At 29.7% G+C, this 23,088-nt stretch overlaps 1 protein-coding gene across 6 annotated transcripts in view; it reads right to left on the reverse strand.

Annotated features, from left to right (window-relative positions):
• Positions 1 to 23,088, reverse strand: part of LOC129965845 (ETS-like protein pointed) — a 212,512-nt gene that overhangs the window by 47,406 nt on the left and 142,018 nt on the right. For all 6 annotated transcript variants that reach the window (XM_056080066.1, XM_056080067.1, XM_056080068.1 and 3 more), the window contains 2 exons: positions 13,572 to 13,688; positions 1,246 to 1,446 (listed from right to left, as the gene is read on the reverse strand). In XM_056080066.1, coding sequence (XP_055936041.1) covers positions 1,246 to 1,446; positions 13,572 to 13,688 — 318 coding nt within the window. The remainder of the gene's footprint in view (positions 1 to 1,245; positions 1,447 to 13,571; positions 13,689 to 23,088) is intronic.

The raw sequence follows: 23,088 nt of genomic DNA on the forward strand, positions 1-23,088 counted from the left end.
AATCTATCTAATTCATTTTCTAAGGAATCTGAAGATGCTCTTTAGTGGTTGCAGTTACTCAAACAAAGAAAGAGATTCTCTTGTTACTTTTCAGGAATTCCATTTTAAAAAATCCCAAGATTCTTGGAAGAAATATTGAATTTTGTACAAGATTAATATATAGCAATTAATTTTCAAGATTTACATTCCGCTTTAACCTTTTAGCTTTCCCTTTCATTTAGAGACGCGCCTTCTGTACAAGTACTAAAGGTCGCCCATATTCCCTAGATAGGTTATTATAAACTATACATTTTTCAAAGGTTTAAAATAAAATTAGGTTGTAATTGAATAAATTTGATGTAATTGGGTTTTTTACTCAAAGGCACTTCGTTTACTTTTTCAAAACTTATATTTGCGTTTCTTTTCAGCACTTTTAGCTCGCTTTGTAAAAAGTTGGGTGCTATTCGCTCAACTTTCATAAGTGCTTTTGCTAGCTTATCGTAAACATTTCCTTATGAGTAACTTTTCTTTATTAAAGAATGAATAATGCAACTGTTGATTGCAATTCCATTCTTTTAAAAACAAATCATTGTTTCAAAACAACAAAGAAAGGAGATACAGTAAACATTTATGTCAAAGGTCACTCGTATATCTGAATTACAAACAGCAGATTCGCAGAATATTAACGCCTCAAATTCTAAAGATTGGCTAAATGATCGTCGAAAACAGCTGCAAGAATAGCTTAAGTCATACATTCATAGCATCTTACGGTTAAAAAATATAAAACGGAATTCTTCTATAATGTATCTCTTGTATACACGCGCCCTTTAAGCCCTGTTCCGAAGACAAGTGTCCGCCTTGAGTCTAGCACACTTTATCCTCTTCTCCTCTCTTGTGGTTTTATGGGGTTATTTGATGTCTGTTCATTTTACTAACAATTTGCTGGAAGGCGGGGGTAGTCCTATAATGGTTCAGTTGGCAGATTTATGACACCAAATCCGTAAGGCCATATGTCGTCAGAACGGGGCTTTAGAAGGTTAAGATATCTGTAACACTAATTGGGTATAATGTATTTGCGTCGATTTTATATGATTAAAAACCTTTACAGTGTATTACATCTGATATATTGATATATTAAGCGAGATCTATCATTTCTACCTTTTAAAATTAAATGCATTATTTTAATTATGAGACATTATCTTCACCCAGATCTTTCTTTATTTACAATATGTTAATCAAGATGACAGAAACAACAAGAATCCTCACCTCTCAGGAGTCTATCTAGATGTTCCCATAAGATTTCCCCGACGAAATGAGGCGACATGGACAGGAAGACTTCCTTGTCCAGCGAGCACATGTCCTTCCCCTTCATCCTGAAGAGTTCTGTGTTGATACCTTCCAAGCTGAACTCTCGGATAGCCCAATACAACCACCGGATCACGTCCTCTTCGCTCCATGTTCGAGGATCTGAAAGATTGCAATCAACTATTTAATATCAATGCATTTCAGATTATTTATGTAAAAACAAAGAGGGATTTTACTAAAATTCTTATCGGCAATTTCGATTAAGGAGATAAGATCATGATAATTAAAGAACCATTGACTACATTTTCAAGAACAGGAATAGTATATTTCCATCAAGACATGGTCAGAATGACTCTTCGTAAGCAGGATTCTATTTCAAGATGAACATCCAAAATGTAAGATCATGTTTTCTTCAGAAGCACGAATTGTAATTTTTTTTAAAAACAAAAGTGACGAAAATTTTATTTTTCTCTATATTTAGCAGTTTTAATTTCAAAAGAGCGATTTTTTTTCTTTTTGTATAGATTTTGATAGTAAGACATGACACAATTATGTGAATATATTGTAATTATACACATTAAGTGGTAATATCTCTTTTTCTTGCATTAATTATTTTACGAATATGTTTATTGCAAGAGACATTACTGGAAGTAAACCAATAGTATAGATTATATAGAATAAAAGCGAATACATACAATGTCACCTACTTCTTTGACACTGTTATTCGTAACATTAAATTTTGTGAGACTTGGAGCAAAAAAGTACTTATGAAACATTTAGGATTAATTACGCCATAGTTGTACTTTAATAACAATAAGATGAATAATTACGTCAAATAAAGTTCTAATCAAAAATTGAAAATTTGTTATTATATTGCAACATTCTATACAAAAATATATTACTATTATACTGTACATAAAAGAAGTATCCTTTATTTTTATAATAAAAATGTATGAAGTAAAACTTTTTAGTTACAAAAGAGATGGGGAATCAACTATGCTAGTTTTATTTATTTCAAAAGCAGCAGCAAGCATTATTTTAAAAAAATATGATGTTAATTATTTAATAACAAGGCAAATAACATTTTTTACAAATCTTATGATTTTTTTCTTGCGGGGGGAGGGGCTTAACGTTTGAAAAAAAGTTCATACATCTAGAATCGCAGATTTTTCGTTATGGTAAACGTATATGTCATATTTCCCGAATACGACATGAATAATATCCATTTACAACATTCCAACTCCTTCTTTTCCTTTCTACTAATGATAAATGAGAATATGTTCCTGTATATGTCCATTTATTAGCACTTTACAGGACAAATCGTTGGACTTAAAATAAACCAAATTGAAATATTATTTTAAAGGGTAAAAATGTGCACGGCGAAATTTTATTATACTATTTTAGAACTTTAAATTATTAAAATGTAAACAAAATGTTATTTTTTTCATTAAATGGTCAAAAAATTACTTTTTAATGGATAAAGTTAAATCGTCATTCAATTTTCCTCCCTAATTTTAGTAAATTTGTACAAAAACATCATTTGCGGCATTATTTTTAATTACCGCAACAAAAATGAAATTTTTTTCATTGTTTATACATATTGTTAATGTGTATTTCTTTTTCACTGTACAAAGCTGAGATGAAAGCTAACGGTATTTTATATTCTGTTTTATTCCATAAAAGGTTTTTGAGAAATTTATGAATATAATCATTATGTTCGCAGATTATGGTTGTATATCAATTCTTTTGAACAATCTGTTTTAATTCAGGTAACATGCTGTTGAGTCAGTGGCAAAAACAATATAAAGTCCCCACCCACCAGCATTAAGGGGAACAAAATAATAGCAAGTTCATATCAATTTTTAAAGAGAAGTACAGTGAAAAAAATAATGTTACGGCCCGGGCACTTATCCTGGCTATGCTACTGCACTGAAAGTAAAATGATGCGTGCCATTTTCATGCGATTCTCCGTTTTCATTAGGGTAATCTGTATTCTTTTCATGCAGTGAATGTACAGAATAGACATAAAGTTACTAAAAGCATGGATTAAATGTTTGCCGCAATTTCAAGTTAAAAAAAATACTGTTAAGAGAATTCAGGATATCAAATTTTATACATAAGAGGTTCAATTCAATAAAATCAGTATATCTCGCCGAAAGAACTTTTTATAAAATAATTGGGATGAAATATCTTAAACGAAACAATGTTCTAATTCTGAATAATGAATTTCTAATCAAAACACATTATCACTAACTTCAGAAATTTTAGGATATTCGTTTAAGATAGATAATCCTGTAGGCAATATTCATAATTTTAAAAAAAACGCTTTATTCCTCTACGGCACTGCATTGTATACTTTATAATAATTCTCCAATCCTATTTTTATACATTCCGCAGGCAATTGTTATCATTAGTGCACAGATGCTTTGATAGCTCAGCCTTCACGATTTCCGGTCGGCGTGCGAGCGTTCATTATTAAAGTGCGAAAAATAAACAGAGAAATGGACGTGCAAACGCGAAAATTGCTGATAGATGGCAAACATTGCACGTTGGCTTGGCTAAAGGATTGAGAAATCACGCCTGCAACAATGCGGATTGGTGGAAGTTGGTGTATTAAGGTGCCATAAAATGAATTGAAAGGGTTGTCTTTAACTCGTTTCAGCGGTAATAGCATAATTTATTAAACTACTGATTGTTTTAGAAAGTATTTTAAGCAATTTATTCTAACTTTATTTCTACAATTACACCATTATCAAAAATATTTCTTTTTAATGAATTATTCTTTATGCACAGTTTTAAGTTTCCATTGTGAGATTTTGAGTGACTTATTCGTTTTCATTTTTCATTGAAATTACACCTTTGTTTAATGATAAAAAAATTAATAACCAGTTTAAAATGAAGCATTTATCATGTAACAGCTAATATAAATGGACTATAAAGTGTAAATTTACTTAAAAAATTTTAAACATGACTTAGTTAAAAATATTCATACATAAGAATAAGGATGCATGAAAACATTTATAATAAAGCTCACTTTTATACGGCAGCTAAAAGCGTTGAATCATTGTTAGGAAAAATACATAATCAAGTTATCATAAAATAATTACAACGGAGACTAACATTTCGCATAATATTAGGCATAGAAGCAACATCTTATCCAATAATAACACAAATCCCGAGCTTTTTCAATCTTACAATTTGCAAGTTTGCATTTTTGCCGCTGAAATAATATTTGATAAAATATTGATAGAATACAACTGCGTAGAATGATTGGTCTTAATGCTAAACAAAAATACAATTTAAAAATAATTGAAAACAAAAGTTGATGAAAAGTAAAAATCAATATTATTTAGAATTTCGAAAACATGCAATTTCTATTGCCATTTATAAAATAAACACGAAAAAGTTTATAATATTTGTAATCTGAAATAAAATTGTCTCACATTTTTAGTATAGTTATAGAACGCTCAGTTTTGAATGTTATCAGTTTGAGGTAAATCAGCTTTAGATAATAGACTACCAAACACAAGTTGTTCGGATAAAAATAAATAACAGAATGGATATAATCTTTCAAATAGTTATTATCCAAGTTGTACACATTTTCCACAAATGATTCTTGTTGTTTAAAAATATAACAAAAATAACCTTTTTTTTTTCAATTACTACTTTTATAGGAAATGATGGATGTGTTGAGAAGAATAGGGGGGAGAGGAAATTAACCGCATTTATCTGAAAATCTCATTTTACTCAATCATATTTTATTATATATATATATATATATATATTCTAGATCTAAACTAAGAGAAAAATGAATTTTCTTATAGAACAACAACAACAACAACAAAAAAAAACCCACAACGACACACACACACAAAAAAAATCCAAATTAATACTCTAATTAAAAATATGAAATATTCTCAGTAAAAAGAAGTATTGTCAAGATGCTTTTTTCTCCAGAATTGCAACTCGTGTGCAAATTTATGTAATAAATAAATTTATCGTCTGCTCTTCTCCAGCAATTTCAGTATTCTGATAAACGGTGCGATAATTTTTTTTAATTATGTTTATATCTCTAGAATTAAATTAAATAAAGATCAATTCTCTTATAGAAAGATAATTTAAAGACAAACACACACACACACACCAAAAAAAAAAAATCTAAATTTATACTCTAAAAAAATGAAATATTCTCAAAAAAAAGAAGTATTATCAAGATTTTTTTTTTTTTTTTTTTTGTTTTCAAAATTGCAACACATATGCAATTTTTTGAAATAAATAAATTTATCGGCTGCTCTTTCCCAACAATTTCAGTATTCTGTTAAATAGTATGATAAACAAAAACAGTGTCATAGCATTTAGATTGAGGCGTCGAAATTAAATTCTTTGGAACATTTACAGCAAGTCCAGGCTGATGTAGAGGTATTGCCAAAAGGCGGTCAAATACCCAGGCACAGAAGGAGTGTCTGGGGCCCATGCAGCTGGACTGCCTCAGCTGCTGATCGCGAAGGAATCTTTTTTGGGGCTATTGTTTGAAAAATACTACACTACATGTCTAGCGGCGGTTCATTGATGATGACGTCACGCCCATGGCGGTCGGCTTTGTTCCGGAATAAACGCTCATCATTAAGACAACTATGATACCATTCTACGAACTATTCCACTGTGATTTTCATTGCCAATGATAAAACACGATGTCGTGTTTATTTGAAATATCTATAAAAAACATTTGCTTAGACAAATGCGCTATTATATTTAAAACTTGATAAAAATGTACATTTTAAAGTACATTTTGTAATAATACTTTTCATAGACTTAAGTTACCAAATCTATATTTTCTCAGCTTGCTACGCTAATTTTTTTTTAGTGTGTTTGCACATTGTGTCTACTATATACTAAAAGAAAGTTTTTTTAAAGTGATAGACAAAACGAAATAAAAAAATTAGCAGGCTTTTGGATAAGAGGTTCGAATATTTTTTTTTTTTTTTTTTACTTATTTATTTTTTAATAAATGACTAATATGTGAGTATCGTTTCAAACTCCATACGAAATATCCAAAACTTGAATAATCGATTACAAAAAAAACAAGGATAAAATACTGAAAAAATGTTATCGCAGTGTGGTCGCAGTTAAATTTGAACAAATAAACAAACTGACAACCGCGTTCATCTGCCATCTGCCTTTCTGGGTGCACTTTGCGGCAGCTGCAGTGTGCAAGTGAGGAGTCCATTTGGCTCTGGGGGTCTTTGATTAATGAGAGACGCAGGCCTTGCACGCAGGTTACGTCGTGGCTCTCCCTATTTATGATGCCCTTCGGCCACAGAATGGCACGCGCCACGAACACACAGCCTCGGGCTGACTGCTCCAAAACATGCAAATTACATGAATGCAAATGGCGGCAGCATTGATTGGACAGTGATTGCATATGGAGCGTGTTTGGAAAAAGGTGGAAGAGTAAGATTTGGGATATAATTATGGAATTAAATTCAAGGCTCTCTAAGAATTTGCCACAGAGAAAATTACCGAAATGATTGATGGGGAAAATGTAAAGAACATTGAAAGATGATTTTGAAGTCGTATGCAATTGCTTTCTTTTCTTTTTTTTTTTAAATAATTATAAAAAAATTAAAGAAATTTTATATATATATATATATATACATATTGTTTATTATGAAATGAAAATGGTAGAATCTTTTCGTAAAAAGATGGAGAGGGGAAAGAACATCTGTGATATTTGTGATTGTTTAATCTTAAAACTTACAAGCAAATTTTTAAAATATCGTATCAAGAAAAACAGATAATATGCATTTGCTAAAAAAAAAATCTTCTGTTATAAAGCAACAATCGATCATAAGTTCTTTAACCTGTTAACTGGGTATGACGAAATATTTCAATGAAAAACGAATTGAATATGAGATAATTACCCGGTTAACAGGTTAAAGACGGTAAAATATAACATTCTTTAGTTGGACCATAGAAATCAGCTACCAAATAAAAAAAATTGTGTCCCCGCCCCCTCCAATATTTACATTTTAAGCAATGAAATACCTTTGTCATAATTTTTTTTAAAAAGCTCAGCAAATCCCCTTGCTGTTGAATATAATCTCCCAACTCTAATACCCCAACAGTTTATAGCTAGATGATATGTAAAGTACAATATATCAAATAAATTCTGACCTAGTCGCTTAACTTAACTTCTTTATTCTAATAATTTACCCCAATTTCTTCTCTTGCAAGCTAAAGGATCAATTTATTCAATTTTTACTTTTTAAGGATATCTTTTGAAAATACTGAAAGGCAATTGGAATATGCATTTAACTTAAAATGATTTTTCCCTTTTATTTTTAATCATATAAATGAAGCTAAATGCCTACATTTTTTCTCTCCATAGAAATTCAAACTACTGAATATATGTATATATTAATTTTGCTCATATATTATGAAGTATAAGGAAGATTTTAATTAATGTTTCAAAAAAATTAATCAAATAGCTAATTTTTTATTTGTGCATACGAACAAATGTTTGTATCCAAAATTTGTTTAGTAGGCTAAATTTAAAATTGTGAAAAGATAGCAAAGAGAGAAAATTAATAAAATTTTAATTAAATAATGTTATAAACGTTTCCTTTGATTAAAAAAATTTTAACAATCATTTGATAAGTTTCTAATGTTTGGGGAAACTGCCAGATAATTAAAAAATGTATAAATGTAACCGAATTTTTCATCTAGTTAAAATACAACTGCAGACGATATAAGAATTTTGTGAGTTGTAACATTTTTTGCAAAAGAATTTTACACATTAAAATTATTAAATGCATATATAATGATTTGATATGCAATAAATAAATTTTGCCATTAATATATGTTATGTTAAATATACTTCAATTTTTTCTCAGATTTTCTGAAGTACAAGAATGATTTTATTGAATGTTTGTGACGATTAAATAAAAAGTTCATTTTTCATTAGTACAAAACATGAAAGCAATTTCAATCCGATCAATAATGGGTATGTTAGCTAGTTAATGAATAAAATTCATACTACTTCAAGTCAACCATTTTGGAGTGAATCAGAAAAAAAGAACACATCATCAAGAACAAGAACAAATGATTAAAAAAAAAAAAAAGAGAGAGACCAATCGTTCAGGGTTCTGCTATTTGAATACACAACTGAAATCAAAGCGAACGATAGCAGCTGACACTGAAGTTCGTGCCGGCAGACACTCGGGGTGGAGAATAAAAATAATAATAAAAGGAAAAGAACATGGCAACAAATCTCGACTCTCTTAAATAATAATATTCTTCAGCTGAGCGAAAGTAGAATCAAATGAGATCTTCGTCCAGGTGTCTTTAGCGGACACGGTCTGGCTGCTGTTTTTTCTCTCGAAAATAATGATTTCCCTTCGCCCACAACGAAACCGTTACTCTCACGGGGACCAGTCACGCGAAGAAATGCACTCGACTAATCTCGGAGAATAAAGAAGACTGCCAAGAAGCACTGGAAAATCTCCAGAAAATTGAAGATGAATCACTTTAAAACTCAGAAATCAACGACATTATGTAACGTAACTAAGTATCTGAAAAGTTTTACGTCATCAGAATATCTCAAGAAAATAAAGACCTAATCTGTGAACGTAGAGCTTTATAAGAAAGAAAAAAAAATCACTTACTGCAACACCTAACGTTACTTTTACAGAATCATTGCATCAGAATTAAGCAAAGCAGTATTAAAAAGAATTCTATTTAAAAATCAGCGAGAGCAGTCCCCCCGAAACTTTCTCGCATACTCTCCAATAAAGGTCTTATACCTTTTCCCGCAAATAAAATGTCTTGTATGGCATAGGAGAATAATAATTACGAAATACAGATCTTTGAGAATGAGCATTTTTATTGAATCCGTCGTGCGAATATATATTTTGGATGTCTCCCCCCCCCCTCAAAAAAAATTCAACATGGAACTGTAGCTGTAGTTATAAGATTATATTACCGAACACATCAATTTAAGTCTTGTATATGAATTGTTACGTTTACAAGCATTTGAAAATACAGACCGACAGAAGGTAAACCTTTATGCTGATTTGGTTCAACATTTGATAAGAATATGTATTTTAGATACTAAACCTGAGTATTAAGTTTTAACAATCTAGCTCTTTAAGTTTTACAGTTATTGAGTTCACTTGTACTCGAAAGGCTAGACAGATAGACTTTCTCAGTATGATTTCTTTCAATATTTGAATAGAAATTAATTTGGCCTAAAGTTCGTAAACCAATTTTTTTCTATTTAGTTCAAAGCGTTTTGAGTCAATGTGCTCACAGACAGACAGCCTAAATGTGTTTTTTTAATCCAGGAAAGTCTGAAGCAGGGAGATTCGTCAAAAATCTCGAGTTGGGAATTTTTGAGATTATGATAATTTCTCTGTATTGATGACAAAGTAAATTTAGAGATGACCTTGTATTTTTTATTTTTAATCAAAATGCTGGATAAAGGTGGGGTGGAAGATGAACAAACTAGTTTCTCAAAATGAAGAAGAAACGAATATTTATATTACCAGTTAATTCGAAGATTGAAATTTTTTTTAACCCTTTCTAGGGCCGTGGTAAGTATGCTTCCTACCAAATTTATCAATCTTTGTATGAAATTATGTATGTTGGCATAAGTTCTGACAAATTTTTTTAGTAAGTCAGAAACTTAGATGCTTCAGTTCTGTATCTCAGACAAAGTGATGTGTCTTGATTTGTTACTTAATTATTATTTAACCAAATTAATAAATTAATCAAATTAAATTTATCTAATAAGCTAAATGAATCCCTTTTCTTATTCTAATTTCAAGTCTAAAAATATTTTAACATAATATGACTAGAAAAAAATGGCCCCTTAAAGGGTTAAATCAGTCTTGGAGTTTCTGAGATAGAAGCAAGTTCTAATTAATTTAAGTATCAATTAGAAGAAAGATAAGAGAAAGAAAGAAGAAAGTAAGAAATCTTTCAGATCAAGCTCATTTGGAAGGAGTGAATGACAAGTGATTTTCTGACTTCTGGCTTTAACTAATTTAAAGATAAATTTTGTAAACATTTTTTTAGTAATACATGAGTTTTTTTTAAATAATTTCTCACCCTTTTCTAGTAAATTTCGTTTAGCAGTAATTTATTAATTTATTTCTTATTTTTCTAATATCAAATTCTTCAGATTACTCACATCATTATTTTAGCAATAAATATAGTAATCTCCTTTTCATGGTATCAAAATTCAGACACTTCACAAGTAGTTGTCCTTCAATTCAGAAACCTAAATTTATTTGAATGTGATGGGAAAAAAACTCTTGTCGTGTCGTCACAATTTCAAATTTTAATCAAAACTGTCAAGAAAAATCATTTTACGATTAAAAATTTAATGTGTTGAAGTTTTTATTCTTAAATAACATGTTAAAAATTAGCATTGACCTAACAATCAGGATTTTATAAGATTTTTAAAAAAATTAATTTGAAATATTTATTTTTAACAGTAAGTCTTTAAAAAAAATTCTTTTATGTAAACAACTTGATGCGTTAGAATTTGAACGTTATAATTTATATGTGGTTTTTTTTTATCTTACCTTATGATTAAATTAAAAACATATACTGTAATTTCCCCATGAAATTGAAATTAACTAAATCTGATCTTTTATGGAATTTATTTGAAATTACTTTTTTTTGTGGCTACATAATTCTTTCTTTTTATATTATCCTGACCTTATAATAAAAAATTATCTATAAAAGAATGGCACGCAAATATAGATTACATGTCCTTTTTTATGCAAAAGTCGAGTAATTCAATACCCTATTTTCATAAATAAAGCAGGTAATTGCAAAGTTACGAAGAAAACAAAGCAGTTCAACAGATAATACGAATTTGAAGCGTCATCTTAGCTATGGTAGTAGATTTTATTTTTCTCTTACTAAGAAATGGCAGGAGTTCTGAGAAGAGAAATGATTTTAAAAAGTCAATGCTCATTACCCACGGAGACTACTGTCAAGATTACACTGACATTTTCTTCATAGCTTGGGGTTTTGTATTCGACAATAGAATCCACCTTCGTACTTGTTATACTTGTAGACCAAGAAGAAAATTCATATATTCTATCACGATCTCCCCAGATGACTTCCCGGTCGTCGCCCTTGTATGGATCCATGCACGATTTCGCGTGAGCCAGCAAAAGACAAGAGAGCGATTCTTACATGCGAAATAATTCAGGGATCTAATTTACAGTCCTGACCTTAGAGACATGACTGACGGTCCGCCATCTTGATGGGACGATGGTTCACCCTGCGGAATTTCGAACGTTTTCGTAAAAATAATTCAAGGATGTAATTTACGATCTGGTGATGATGAGATACGACTAGTCCACTGTCCGAATCAATCTAGCAATTCATAGCGACTGCTTCAAAACTTCCTTGATGGAAACGGCCGAGATGCAAGGAAAGAAGGGGCGGGGGAAGGTTTGTAATCTAATACCGAGAAATAAACTATCCGGGGGCTTTATATGACAAGGTTCTGTTATCTTGTGTGTAAATAAGTTCTGAAGGGGATAAATAACTCTTCCGATTTTTGCTGTTAACTAATTCACTTCAATTACCAGAAATGATTCGGCGGGGCCGTGTATAAATTTCAAAAATAATTAAGAAAAGGCAAAATTTCATGTTGGATATTTTTTATTACTGTTTATATCATTTCTTGTACTAAAGACTTAATATTAATTGAATAAAAGTTCACGACTAATAAAGAACTCAAAAAGAAATAAAATAACTGCATACAAAAACTGTCATTACATTATATATCCACAAGAATATAAATCTGTTTATTTAATTAGGAATTATAAATTTCAAAAATTAAATTTAAACTTCGGAATAAAATTAATTTCATAATAAGGCTTAAAATTTTTCGTTTTTAGTTAAAAATTGTATATGACCAATATATATATATTTAATTGACATTTCAAAATTATTTATAAAGTCTCTTCTTTCATAAATGAAAAAAGAATGTAAAATTAAATGATTCTTGTACAATTCCCTTCTCGGGGTTAATTTTCATGAATTTTTGTTCGACGTGCAATTAAGGCAAAATTTATACAAATGTATCAGCGGAAAAAAAAGAAGAATATTTTCACGGGAGAAACAGTATATTTACATATTAGAATATAAATATTATATTCTATGTTATATAAGTATTATTTATGTATTGACTGGGTTTCTCTTTTTACATTAATATAAAAATATAAATAAATTTATTCAACAAATTATCATTGAATCCTAATTTATCTCTTAACATTTGAGGTTGGTGATTTATATGAACAAGATTTATTGTCACCGGCCATTGGAGCAGCATTATGACATTTTAATATTCAAGTTCATTAATTTTAAGGAAAAAATATTAAAATATTAGCAAAGAGTTTTAAGTAAAATTTTCCTTTATTATAAAGGCAAATTAATTATTATGAAAATTCTATACATTACTAATTACTATATAATGCGAATATCAAAGCAATGATCCTTGTAAAGAATAGTTTTTACATAGTAAATTAATCTTGTTCCTGTTGGATAAATAGAATGCCTCTGATGTAGAATCTACAAGCTTTGTTATGTTTTTATAAATATTTGGCAACAAAAGGTCATATATAATATTAGAATTGGAATTTATTATAAATATGTGATTTTTTCTTTGAACAAATGAACTGAATTAAAAAGAAGATGCATTTAAAAATAATATCCGAAAGGGATCTTGAACAAAATTAGGTTGTAGAGAGTTAGTTATTTTTCAACAACAACAAAAAAAAAAAATGTGTAATTGCTCTCTAAATCGTGTTGGTTTTTGAAACAGTCATTCAACTAAGTAATGAGTTGGATATAGCTCGGTTCAGAATGGATGATTCATTTGAAACAAACCATTATCACCATCAGTTTGTTTTCTCAGAAACATTTAAACTTGGTACACAAAATGAAAAGCCACGTAAGTTTTGATAAAACAATCATTCCTGAAAAAAATTGCAATCACCACTACCGTGAATCAGTAATAGCTACAGAGATGACTGCAACTATGTTGACTTGAAAGGTACATTTCGACGACAACTCTGTCGGATGACGTAGAAACTATGGCCTCTGACAAACAATTCATTGAAATATCGAAGTGTGAATGTCATTTGTTTCCCGTCTATGACGGTTTCAAAATTAAATTAATGAAAAGGAAAGAAAACTATGTTCTGTCTATGGATGTTTCAAAATTAAATTAATGAAGATGGGAACAAGACTATGTTCTGTACCTTCGGAAATGTGGTACTGCTCCCTCTCCTTTTCCCAACTGCTGAAACTCGCAGAAATCGCCTGAGCCATCTTTTGATTCGTTCCGGGTGTGAGGGGCGGCACTTGGCTCGGAAGATCTGCAGAAAAGAAACAATACGTTAGAAGACATAGTTAAAGAACACAATATAACAGCAAGTTACAAATTCGTAGACTGTCTGAAATAGTATTACCAATAATAAAAAGTTTAAAGCATGCATGAAGTTAAATGTATTTGTATTATAGAGAAATTATAGTAATCGTCAAAAAATTCGAACTAGGTATTTGATTTGGTTAAGTATAAATTTGGTTCTGGGATTTTGTGACTGCAAGTAAACTAGATGGACAAAATTCGGTACAGATTTAATATCTATAGCACTATAACACTCCTATCAAGTTTTGAGCCGAATCCAACCACAAATTGCCTGTTTGTTGTTCTGTACTTTCAGAAACACGTAAACTAGATAATTCAAAAAAGCAATGACTTAAATATATCAAATTTGCTTCGTGAATTTGTGATTACAAATGCAGATTTATGTCAAATTTGTGTTTCAATTGGATGGGAAAAACATGTCTAAAGCACAAATTCGATTTTCGGATACTATTAATGCATGTCAGGGATTATTCGCCAAAAAATTCGCCAATGTTAACACGATAGATCCAGAGAAAATGCTTAATTCACGCCAAAAGTTAAGATTTCGTAATTATTGTACGTCACTGCCATGTAAGGTGTTCTCAGGCATGGCAAGTTAATTAGAGAGTATGCGAGAAAGTTTAAGGAAGACCACTAACACTGGTTAAAATAAGTTCTGAAGTATGGAAATAATTAATAAGATCATAACATTGGTTTTGCGGGGAAATGAAACAAATAACCTTTATATTTTTTTAAGTACAAGTTTCAAAATTTGTTGAACTTGAATAACTTGTAAATGCTTTGATTCTTACATCCGTGTGTCATTATTTAAAAATGTTCAGAACTATAACTTTCATAAAAAAAAACTTATTGTGTATGCGAGTGCATCGAATTATTTACAAGTTATATAAGTTTACAATTATTACAAGTTTAATGCAATTATGGCTTTTATATTCCATTGATAGTTTTCATCAATTGGTTTTTATTTTGCTAAGGAGCATGCTAACTTCAAATATCGGAAATCAGAAATGTGGATTCAAAACCAATCTATTATTTCCTAAACGCAAGAATGCATGTTATATAATCAACAACTGGATGTATACAATCAGCAAATTTTTAAGGAAGCTCATCGTAAGTTGATATCGATACCCCAATATTTTTATCTTAAAATTTCTTCGATTCAAAATAAAATTTAATTTAGACACAAAAATACAACACATTTTGAAACAATTTTCATTAATATCAACAATGGAATAGTTTCATGGATTAAACTTTCGTCTGTTGATACCGCTTTTATAAATAAAGAAATCAATTTTTGTGATACTTTTATCGAAATACCATTACCTTGAAATAAATTAGGATATGTTTTAATTTTTGTTATTTGTTGCTATACAGGAAATTAGCTGTAAGATTTTGTTATTACATAAATGAAGGGCATTTTTTATCACTGATAATGGATATAGTAGTCTCATATAATACTATGATAGCTGAGATATTCAATTTAATTATATAATGGGACGCTATATTAGGTGAATTAAAAAGATCGGGACCCAGATAAACAAATTAAAAAGTAACTATTGGAATATTAAAAGTTCTATTGGAGTATAAGTGACATAAATAGGAAAACGGTCATCTACTAATTATCTTTAATAAATTTATGTCCATTTTTCACTAACAGTACAAAGTAGATAGTTAATTAACGTGCATTTACACTCATCCGGTGTAATTCATTGGCATGCTCTGGGGTCTTGGTTAACCTTAATCTTTTCTAACTATATATTTCATATTTTAATGAAATAAATACTTTTTTTAGAAAGGACGTTGGATCCGATTTTCATATTGTAGAATGTCTTTATCGTAAGGTGATCATTTTTAATAATAAATATTTCGGGAAAATCCTATGAATAGAAAAGAAATCATGGCTTAGATTTCAGTTTATATTAACAAAGTTTTCTATTTCCCGAAATGATTATGGTTCCAATCCATTCGAATACTAAGTTCTACTGTATCTTAATGATGAAGTATCCATACTCATAAAGGTCAGTGGGTAAAAAGATTTAAAAAGAATTGTAATTTCAATGCAGTTGAAATGTCGACAATATAGATAATAATTTCACAATCAGTTGTTTAAGCGAAAGATTTTTTTAATACTTTGAACTGATAATTTGATTGTAATGACGATATGCATAGAATACATTGAATGAATCAAGTAGTTATGATTAAATGCCATTGCAATGCTTTAAAAATTCAGCAACAAGGCATTGTACACAGACAGTGAATCAAAATTTTGCTTTCTTGTAAAACTTATATTGTAGAATACTCATAAACAGAAAATCTCAATATATTAAACTTTTATTGGGAATCTTGGATTTTCAGCAGAAACAGTTTCTCAGTATTGAATAAAATTTTTATATATCGAACAGAAATTTTGGCTTTAAAGTAAAGTATATTTACTGCAATTAAAAAGTAATAACTGATTCCGTATATAAGATAAATATAAATTAAATAAGAAAAAAAAGACTATTTCAATGACTTTTACCGGGAAAGTAAATATCGGAAGATCAGTATTGCGTTAGAAAAAGCAATAGACGTTTGCCGATGAGTCATTCTTAAGTTTGTTCAATGAACCCCTTTAATAAATTTGGTGAAATTTTTACTTTAAATTCAGTTTAGAATCTTTTGTAGTGAATATGATTCTAAATGAAAATTTTTACGAGTGAAAGAATATTAGCTTAATTTACTTGAATTAAAAGATGGGACCAATATGTCATGAACTTTCTCGAGCAAACTGAAAATGACGAGCGGGATTCCCCAGGAATTATTGCAGACTAATGCTTTTTACAAAAAGTTTTTTCTAATGGGTAAAAAAAAAAAAAAAACGCGTGAGTTTCTATATCAATCCCTCCTCTTAAAATTAAGAAAATTTAATCGTCTGTCTGAGCAGTGCTGACGGAAAATAAACTGCAGTTTAAACTAATAAAGACAAAGGAAAGCACGATGAGAAAGAAACATGCATGGAATTCGGTCAAGTGCTTTATTAACAATTACGAAAAGTCTTTGTTATTAATGCATTAAAAAATGTGTTCATTATTTTGATATTTATAAGTTTCTTTTAACTTCAAAAGAATTAGCCGTTCATTATCTTTTAGGAAGAAAATGAGGATTTTGCAATATATATATATATAGAAATTTCTATATATCGATCATATAGAAATTTCTATATATCGATCATACAGAAATTTCTATATATCGATCATATAGTAATTTCTATATATCGATCATATAGAAATTTCTATATATCGATCATACAGAAATTTCTATATATCGATCATATAGAAATTTCTATATATCGATCATATAGAAATTTCTATATATCGATCATACAGAAATTTCTATATATCGATCATATAGTAATTTCTATATATCGATCATATAGAAATTTCTATATATCGATCATACAGAAATTTCTATATATCGATCATATAGAAATTTCTATATATCGATCATACAGAAATTTCTATATATCGATCATATAGAAATTTCTATATATCGATCATACAGAAATTTCTATATATCGATCATATAGAAATTTCTATATATCGATCATACAGAAATTTCTATATATCGATCATACAGAAATCTCTATATATCGATCATACAGAAATTTCCATATATCGATCATATAGAAATTTCAGTATCAAGTATCTATCTGGTTAAAGTAATTGGTTATTTTGCATTATTTTTTTCCTGATTATGTAATTATTTTTTTACTTCGTGCGCAATTTAATTATGTCATTCACCGTTACCTAACATTCGAAGTGAATTGAAGATCACGGAGTCTAAGTATACCCTACGATCCCCTCTCATTGGAATTTTAAAATGTGGACCTATTTCTATATTTCCACATATTAAAATTTCTGCAATCAATAACTGAGGTATATTCAGATTAGCTATAAGCAAGTTCGGCTGTAATTATCCATAAAACGTTACATGGTTATCATTATTCTACTAATCCGCCTAGGAATAACAACCATTTACAATTATCTACCGTACTATTGATAAAAATGTGGTTTTAATTCCTTTTTCTACTCTAAATCATGATACAAAATGTTGTTTTTAATAACCAGGAATTCCTTGAGTATGCAGTATTATTTCATGGAATTATCTAAGTGAGTTTGATCCTAACGAAAAAAATTTGACGCACAAAAAAAAAAAAAAAAAAAAAAAAAAAAAAAAAAATCAAGAAATCGATTTAAAATCCTACTACATTTTTATGATTTTTTTAAAGAAAAAGAATAAAAATATTGAAAGCTACACATTTCTAAAATATATATTGAGTACATGTTAAACGAAACATAAATTATTTTAGGCTCAAAAGTTATGCTTCTAGTAATAATACTTTTTGGCAATAATACAATATGCTTATTATTAAAAATACATTCGAAAGAAAGTTTAAATGAAATTTATAAACGCTTTAGAGAGTTATTTTTATTATTTATAAATAAAGTGGAAATTTTTATTTATGAAAATTTTAAGCTATAACCATCAGTTCTGTCACGGTTCTTATACAAATCATTGATAAAATAATAAACATCCTCATTATCCACTCTAGAATTATTTAATTGTTGTAATATAAAGATTACCAAAAGATGTGTTTCTGGATCCTTTAATTCATTATACTTTTTAATGAGCCGAAATTTAAAGGCCAAACTACTTAATGCAAATAAATGGAATGACTGGAATAACCAGGAATGCGAAATTGATAAAAAAATTATTTACCTAGGTATTTTTTTTAAATCATCGCATAAAAATGTTTTATATTTGAAAACCGTCAAAGCAATGAAATGTAAATTGACCTTTTACTGTCATGAATACAGCACATTGCCCATTTTTTTTAGCAACTCCTCTGAAATGCTTTTATATTTCGATATAAAGTCTTAAGAATAAAGATTACGATCTCATTTATGTATATGATAAACGTTTCAACTGTGACATTTCACAAATCATGGTATTTAGTGTTAAATGACGTGGCAATTTTTGTTTCATCTTGTATCTTAGTTCTGTATTGAGATAATTTTCTGCCGTTTATAAATAGAAGCTTCAACATTTCTGACGCATGAAACAGAAATAGGAGATAATTTGAAAAAAATTATTTGAAATCCAAGAGCTCTTAACATATGGTTAAAATATAATCTAGAAAAAATACATAATCTCCAGAATTACAATAATTTTTAATGCAATCGAAATCAGCAAGATTTGCCAAATTCAGAAAATTACGCGAGGATTTAACATATAGATTACATTTCAAAGTTTGCAAAAATTCGACGATACTTGCTACCGAGATATTCTTTTAGTAGTAGCACGTATAAGAGTCAAAGGTTTAATATTTGAGCATAAATGAATTTAGAACATGCCCATACCCTCCAATGTTGATTACCTAATCATCAGTAGCACTTCTTAGTAATATGTTATATATAACGCAATATCAGGAAATTATTCAACAGATATTTCTAAAGAATTTAATTAATTTAATTTTAAAGCAAATATTTAATTTTAAAACAATTTGTAATAAGAATAAATAATTAATAATCAGTTTAAATTTCAAACAAACATTTTCAAACATTATTCAAGATTATTTAAGAAACGCCTATTTTTATCTAAACGTGTAAATAAAATATTTTTTTTAATCACTTAACACGATTTTGTTGATCAAACAAATTAAGACTAATTTAGATTTTTTTTTTCATTGATTAGCAATCACTTTCGCTTTTTTTTATGTCACCATTGATCAGTTTTCATGCAAAACAAATTTGTTGATGAAACAAATTAAGACTATTTGTTAGACATTTACAATTCTTATTCATTGATTAGCAATCACTTTTGCTTTTTTTAGTCATCATTGTCATCAGTTTTATAAGTCAACGGCATCATAACCCATTCCCATATTCATTTCTATTATGAGGAGTGACACCAGTGTTTTGATATTCATACTGACAAAAATTTCTTCCCCCTCCTACCCTTAACCCTGCTAAAAATACTTTCACAATTCGCTTTACTGTGAGACGGGTAAAGGGGTTTTTCGACGTTTTTTGCAGTTTTTTTTTTTACTAGATATACGCAATTCCATAGTTTTCACTTGATTTCCATAGCTGCTGGAGGATATGCATGTCAACAAAATTCACAAAAGAAACTTATTAAATGTCCTTTCGTTTACCATTTATTAAAACTGCATGTAACCAATTCTTCTCCTTTTTAAAAATATTTATGGTTGATTTTTTTTTTCCCTTCGGAAACGGAATGAGATACATTCCAAGATTCAGAAACGCTCATCTGTATGCAAAATCTTCCCTGACCAGTTCAAACATTCAAATGCCTACACTTCCAACAAAACATGTAGACATTACAGTGAAAAAACGCGAATTAGCAAGGTAAAACGCGTTTTAACTAGGGGTAACCCGAATTATTTAGGAAAAACGCGTTCTAACTGACTGCGCTAGGGAGAACCTGTTTTATCTGATTATTTATCTATTATTTTCTCTAGTTATAACTATATAATAACTATTTATATTAACTTTAAATTCTGTAAGTATTTATACAGTAGACTACAGCTAATCAGAGTACAAGTTTGATATAAAACTTTATTATATTCACCGATTTTCAGATCTGAATCCGATGTATCGCTGTACATTTTCTCGATTCAAGAACGAGTACCAAATCAAGAAATTGCGCTGAGAACGACAGCAAGAAAAGGAGTTGTAGGAACTGGGCAAGCGTTTGTCCGTTGTTCTTGTAAAAAAGATTGTTCTTCAAAGATATGTTTCTGTATGAAGAACGGTTCTCTTTGCAATTCCAAGTGTTACAGAAGTTTGCCTTATCAAAATAAGTAATTTGTAATAACGATATTGTGTTAAACAATATCCAAATAAAGTATTTTTTTTCTCTTCCTTCAAAGATAGGTTCTGTCTTCAAATATTGTTTTACTAAGTATAGTTTAATATAATAATTTTGGATAGATACAAATAATATTGTCTAAAAAATCAGTCAAAACACGAATAAAATGGGCTCTTCCTAGAGCTGTCAGTTAGAACGCGTTTTTCCCTAATTAATTCGGGTTTTGACTGATTTCGGATTTTCATAACATAGATATAAGAACTTCTTTTAAGCTAGATAGTAGTACCATGCAGAGAGATATACCGGAATAAGAAATGACCATCACCTTGCGAAACTCTTTAGACCATTATGATGAAACGTGACACAAAGATTAATCTGTCAAAGCATTCCCTGACTTTACATTAACACGTTGTGACACATTTCTCGGACCAGTGATTCCCGTTGTTTACAAAACTGAAGAGAGAGAGAAAAAGGGCCCTTTGACCCACAAATCGAAACAAAGGACAGGACAAAAGAGGCCCGATCGTCCATCTAGACTGTCGCAATTGGGGCCGCCCGTCAGAGTTGCCCAAGACCTTTCGCTCAGCTAAGGGTGAGGTCCGTCGTTGACCCTCTGAGCTCCCATTTTCTGACCTGTGTCCACTTTCCAGCGTTGATGGAGACTTAACCTCACGTCGCCATCATTTGACACACGGGTGAGTCTTTTCATTCAGCACTAGTGTTGAAAGCAGAAAAAGTATTGTTCAATAATTGCAGCGTTGTCTTTCCTCTTCAGTTGACACGCGTGTTGTGGATTGTCCGGAATTGGCCGCTGCACCTGACACAATGGAACTAGATGCAATCTAAAGTCATGGCTGTTTCGAGAAATTGAATTTTTTTGTGGCAACTTTTCGTAGTAACTGGTACTAGCAATAAGTGGAGAAAAAATCAGGAGGAACTCAATCAATATCATCATGAAAAAATTCTCGCTCAATGTAAATGCTATATCATCTGGCCATAATAATCAAATTCTTTTCAAATTCTTCTCAAAATGATAAGAGATTTCATTAAAGCCAAGAAAAGTTACGAAATTGTAACTTAAAAATAAAATCTAATTCCTTGACATGAGAGTGCAATGAGAATTTTATGAATTAAAAAAAAATCATTTTGCTTTAATCAAGTGTGTTCCTTTTATTGTGATTTAATTATCTAAAGGAAATTTTAATATTTTAAAATATGTACTAGAAGCCCAAGAAAGAGTATTAATAATTTAATTACGTAAAATTGCCTCACTTTCAAAATGAATCAATTAAAGGAAAGTAGAAGACAGCTCCAGCGATATAAAACCGCACCATTTTAACTAGATTGAGGATTGGTCATACTCGATTTGTTGATGTTTTGACATTTGTTGATGAGGGGGAATCAACAACATTGTTCTGAATTTATAACAATCCTATGTCTGTTTTATGCATTCTTGTGGAATGTCCAAGATCTTCTTCACAGCGTCTTACTTTATTTAATTTATTTATTTATTTATTTTTTTGAGAAATCTGACCATGATGTGGACGAGTTGCTTTTCAAAACTCCACATGTTAACCTTTTTAGTTTTTTAAAAAATATTGGGCTTTATAATCATCTATCAAATATTGCCAGTTGCGCTTTTTAGTACTGTTCCATGCCTTACATCATTGTTGTTGCGCTTTTTCATGACACATTTTTACACTTTCAGACATTTGGATTTCTAGTTATTATGAATTTGGTTTTTATTATAAATTGATGCAAATATTTTAATACCACGAGTGCGGGGCAGCTTATCCAAAAAATGGCTTTTGTGCCATAAAACCCAAACTCAAACTTATAAAACTGCAGAATTTTTCATTGATGATTTTTATTAAAATAAAAAAAGAAAGGAGAAATTCATTCTAAATTATTTTTTTATCAGTTTCTCAAAACGTGTGAAATTTTTAACTACGAGATTTATTCGATTCATCGATCAAATTGATCGTACTTCATCGTTTTCAACCATTAAAAAAAATTGCTGAAAATTTGAAAAAGTATGTTGCCTACTTTAATTTTTTTACAATTTGTTTATTCTAAAAGCAAAACAAAAAATTCTATTTCAAAATATTCAATTTTACATAATTATTATTCAAATCTTTTAAGGTATAAAATAGAATGAAGGGAAAACTAAATCATAAAAATATTAATTAAAAATGTTAAGATTTTTGTCATTCTAATGAAGCTTTCTTGGCCGCCATCTTGTTACGTCACCGTGACTTCACTTCCCGCGAATCGGATAGAGCACGATATGGATCTCGATTCCGGCGTGATACGCACCAATCAAAAAAGGTTTTAATATTCGCGAACGGTGCAGAGGGACAAAGCGGAAGTGCGCAACGTCGGCCAAGGCGACACAAAATTGAGATGCTGGCCGCAAAGATTTCTCTTCTAGTAGGGAGGGAGGGAAGGAGAGAGAGAAAAAAAAAACAATAAAGAAC

Source organism: Argiope bruennichi, chromosome 4, assembly GCF_947563725.1.
Source record: "Argiope bruennichi chromosome 4, qqArgBrue1.1, whole genome shotgun sequence".
In the NCBI taxonomy this organism is placed as follows: domain Eukaryota; kingdom Metazoa; phylum Arthropoda; class Arachnida; order Araneae; family Araneidae; genus Argiope; species Argiope bruennichi.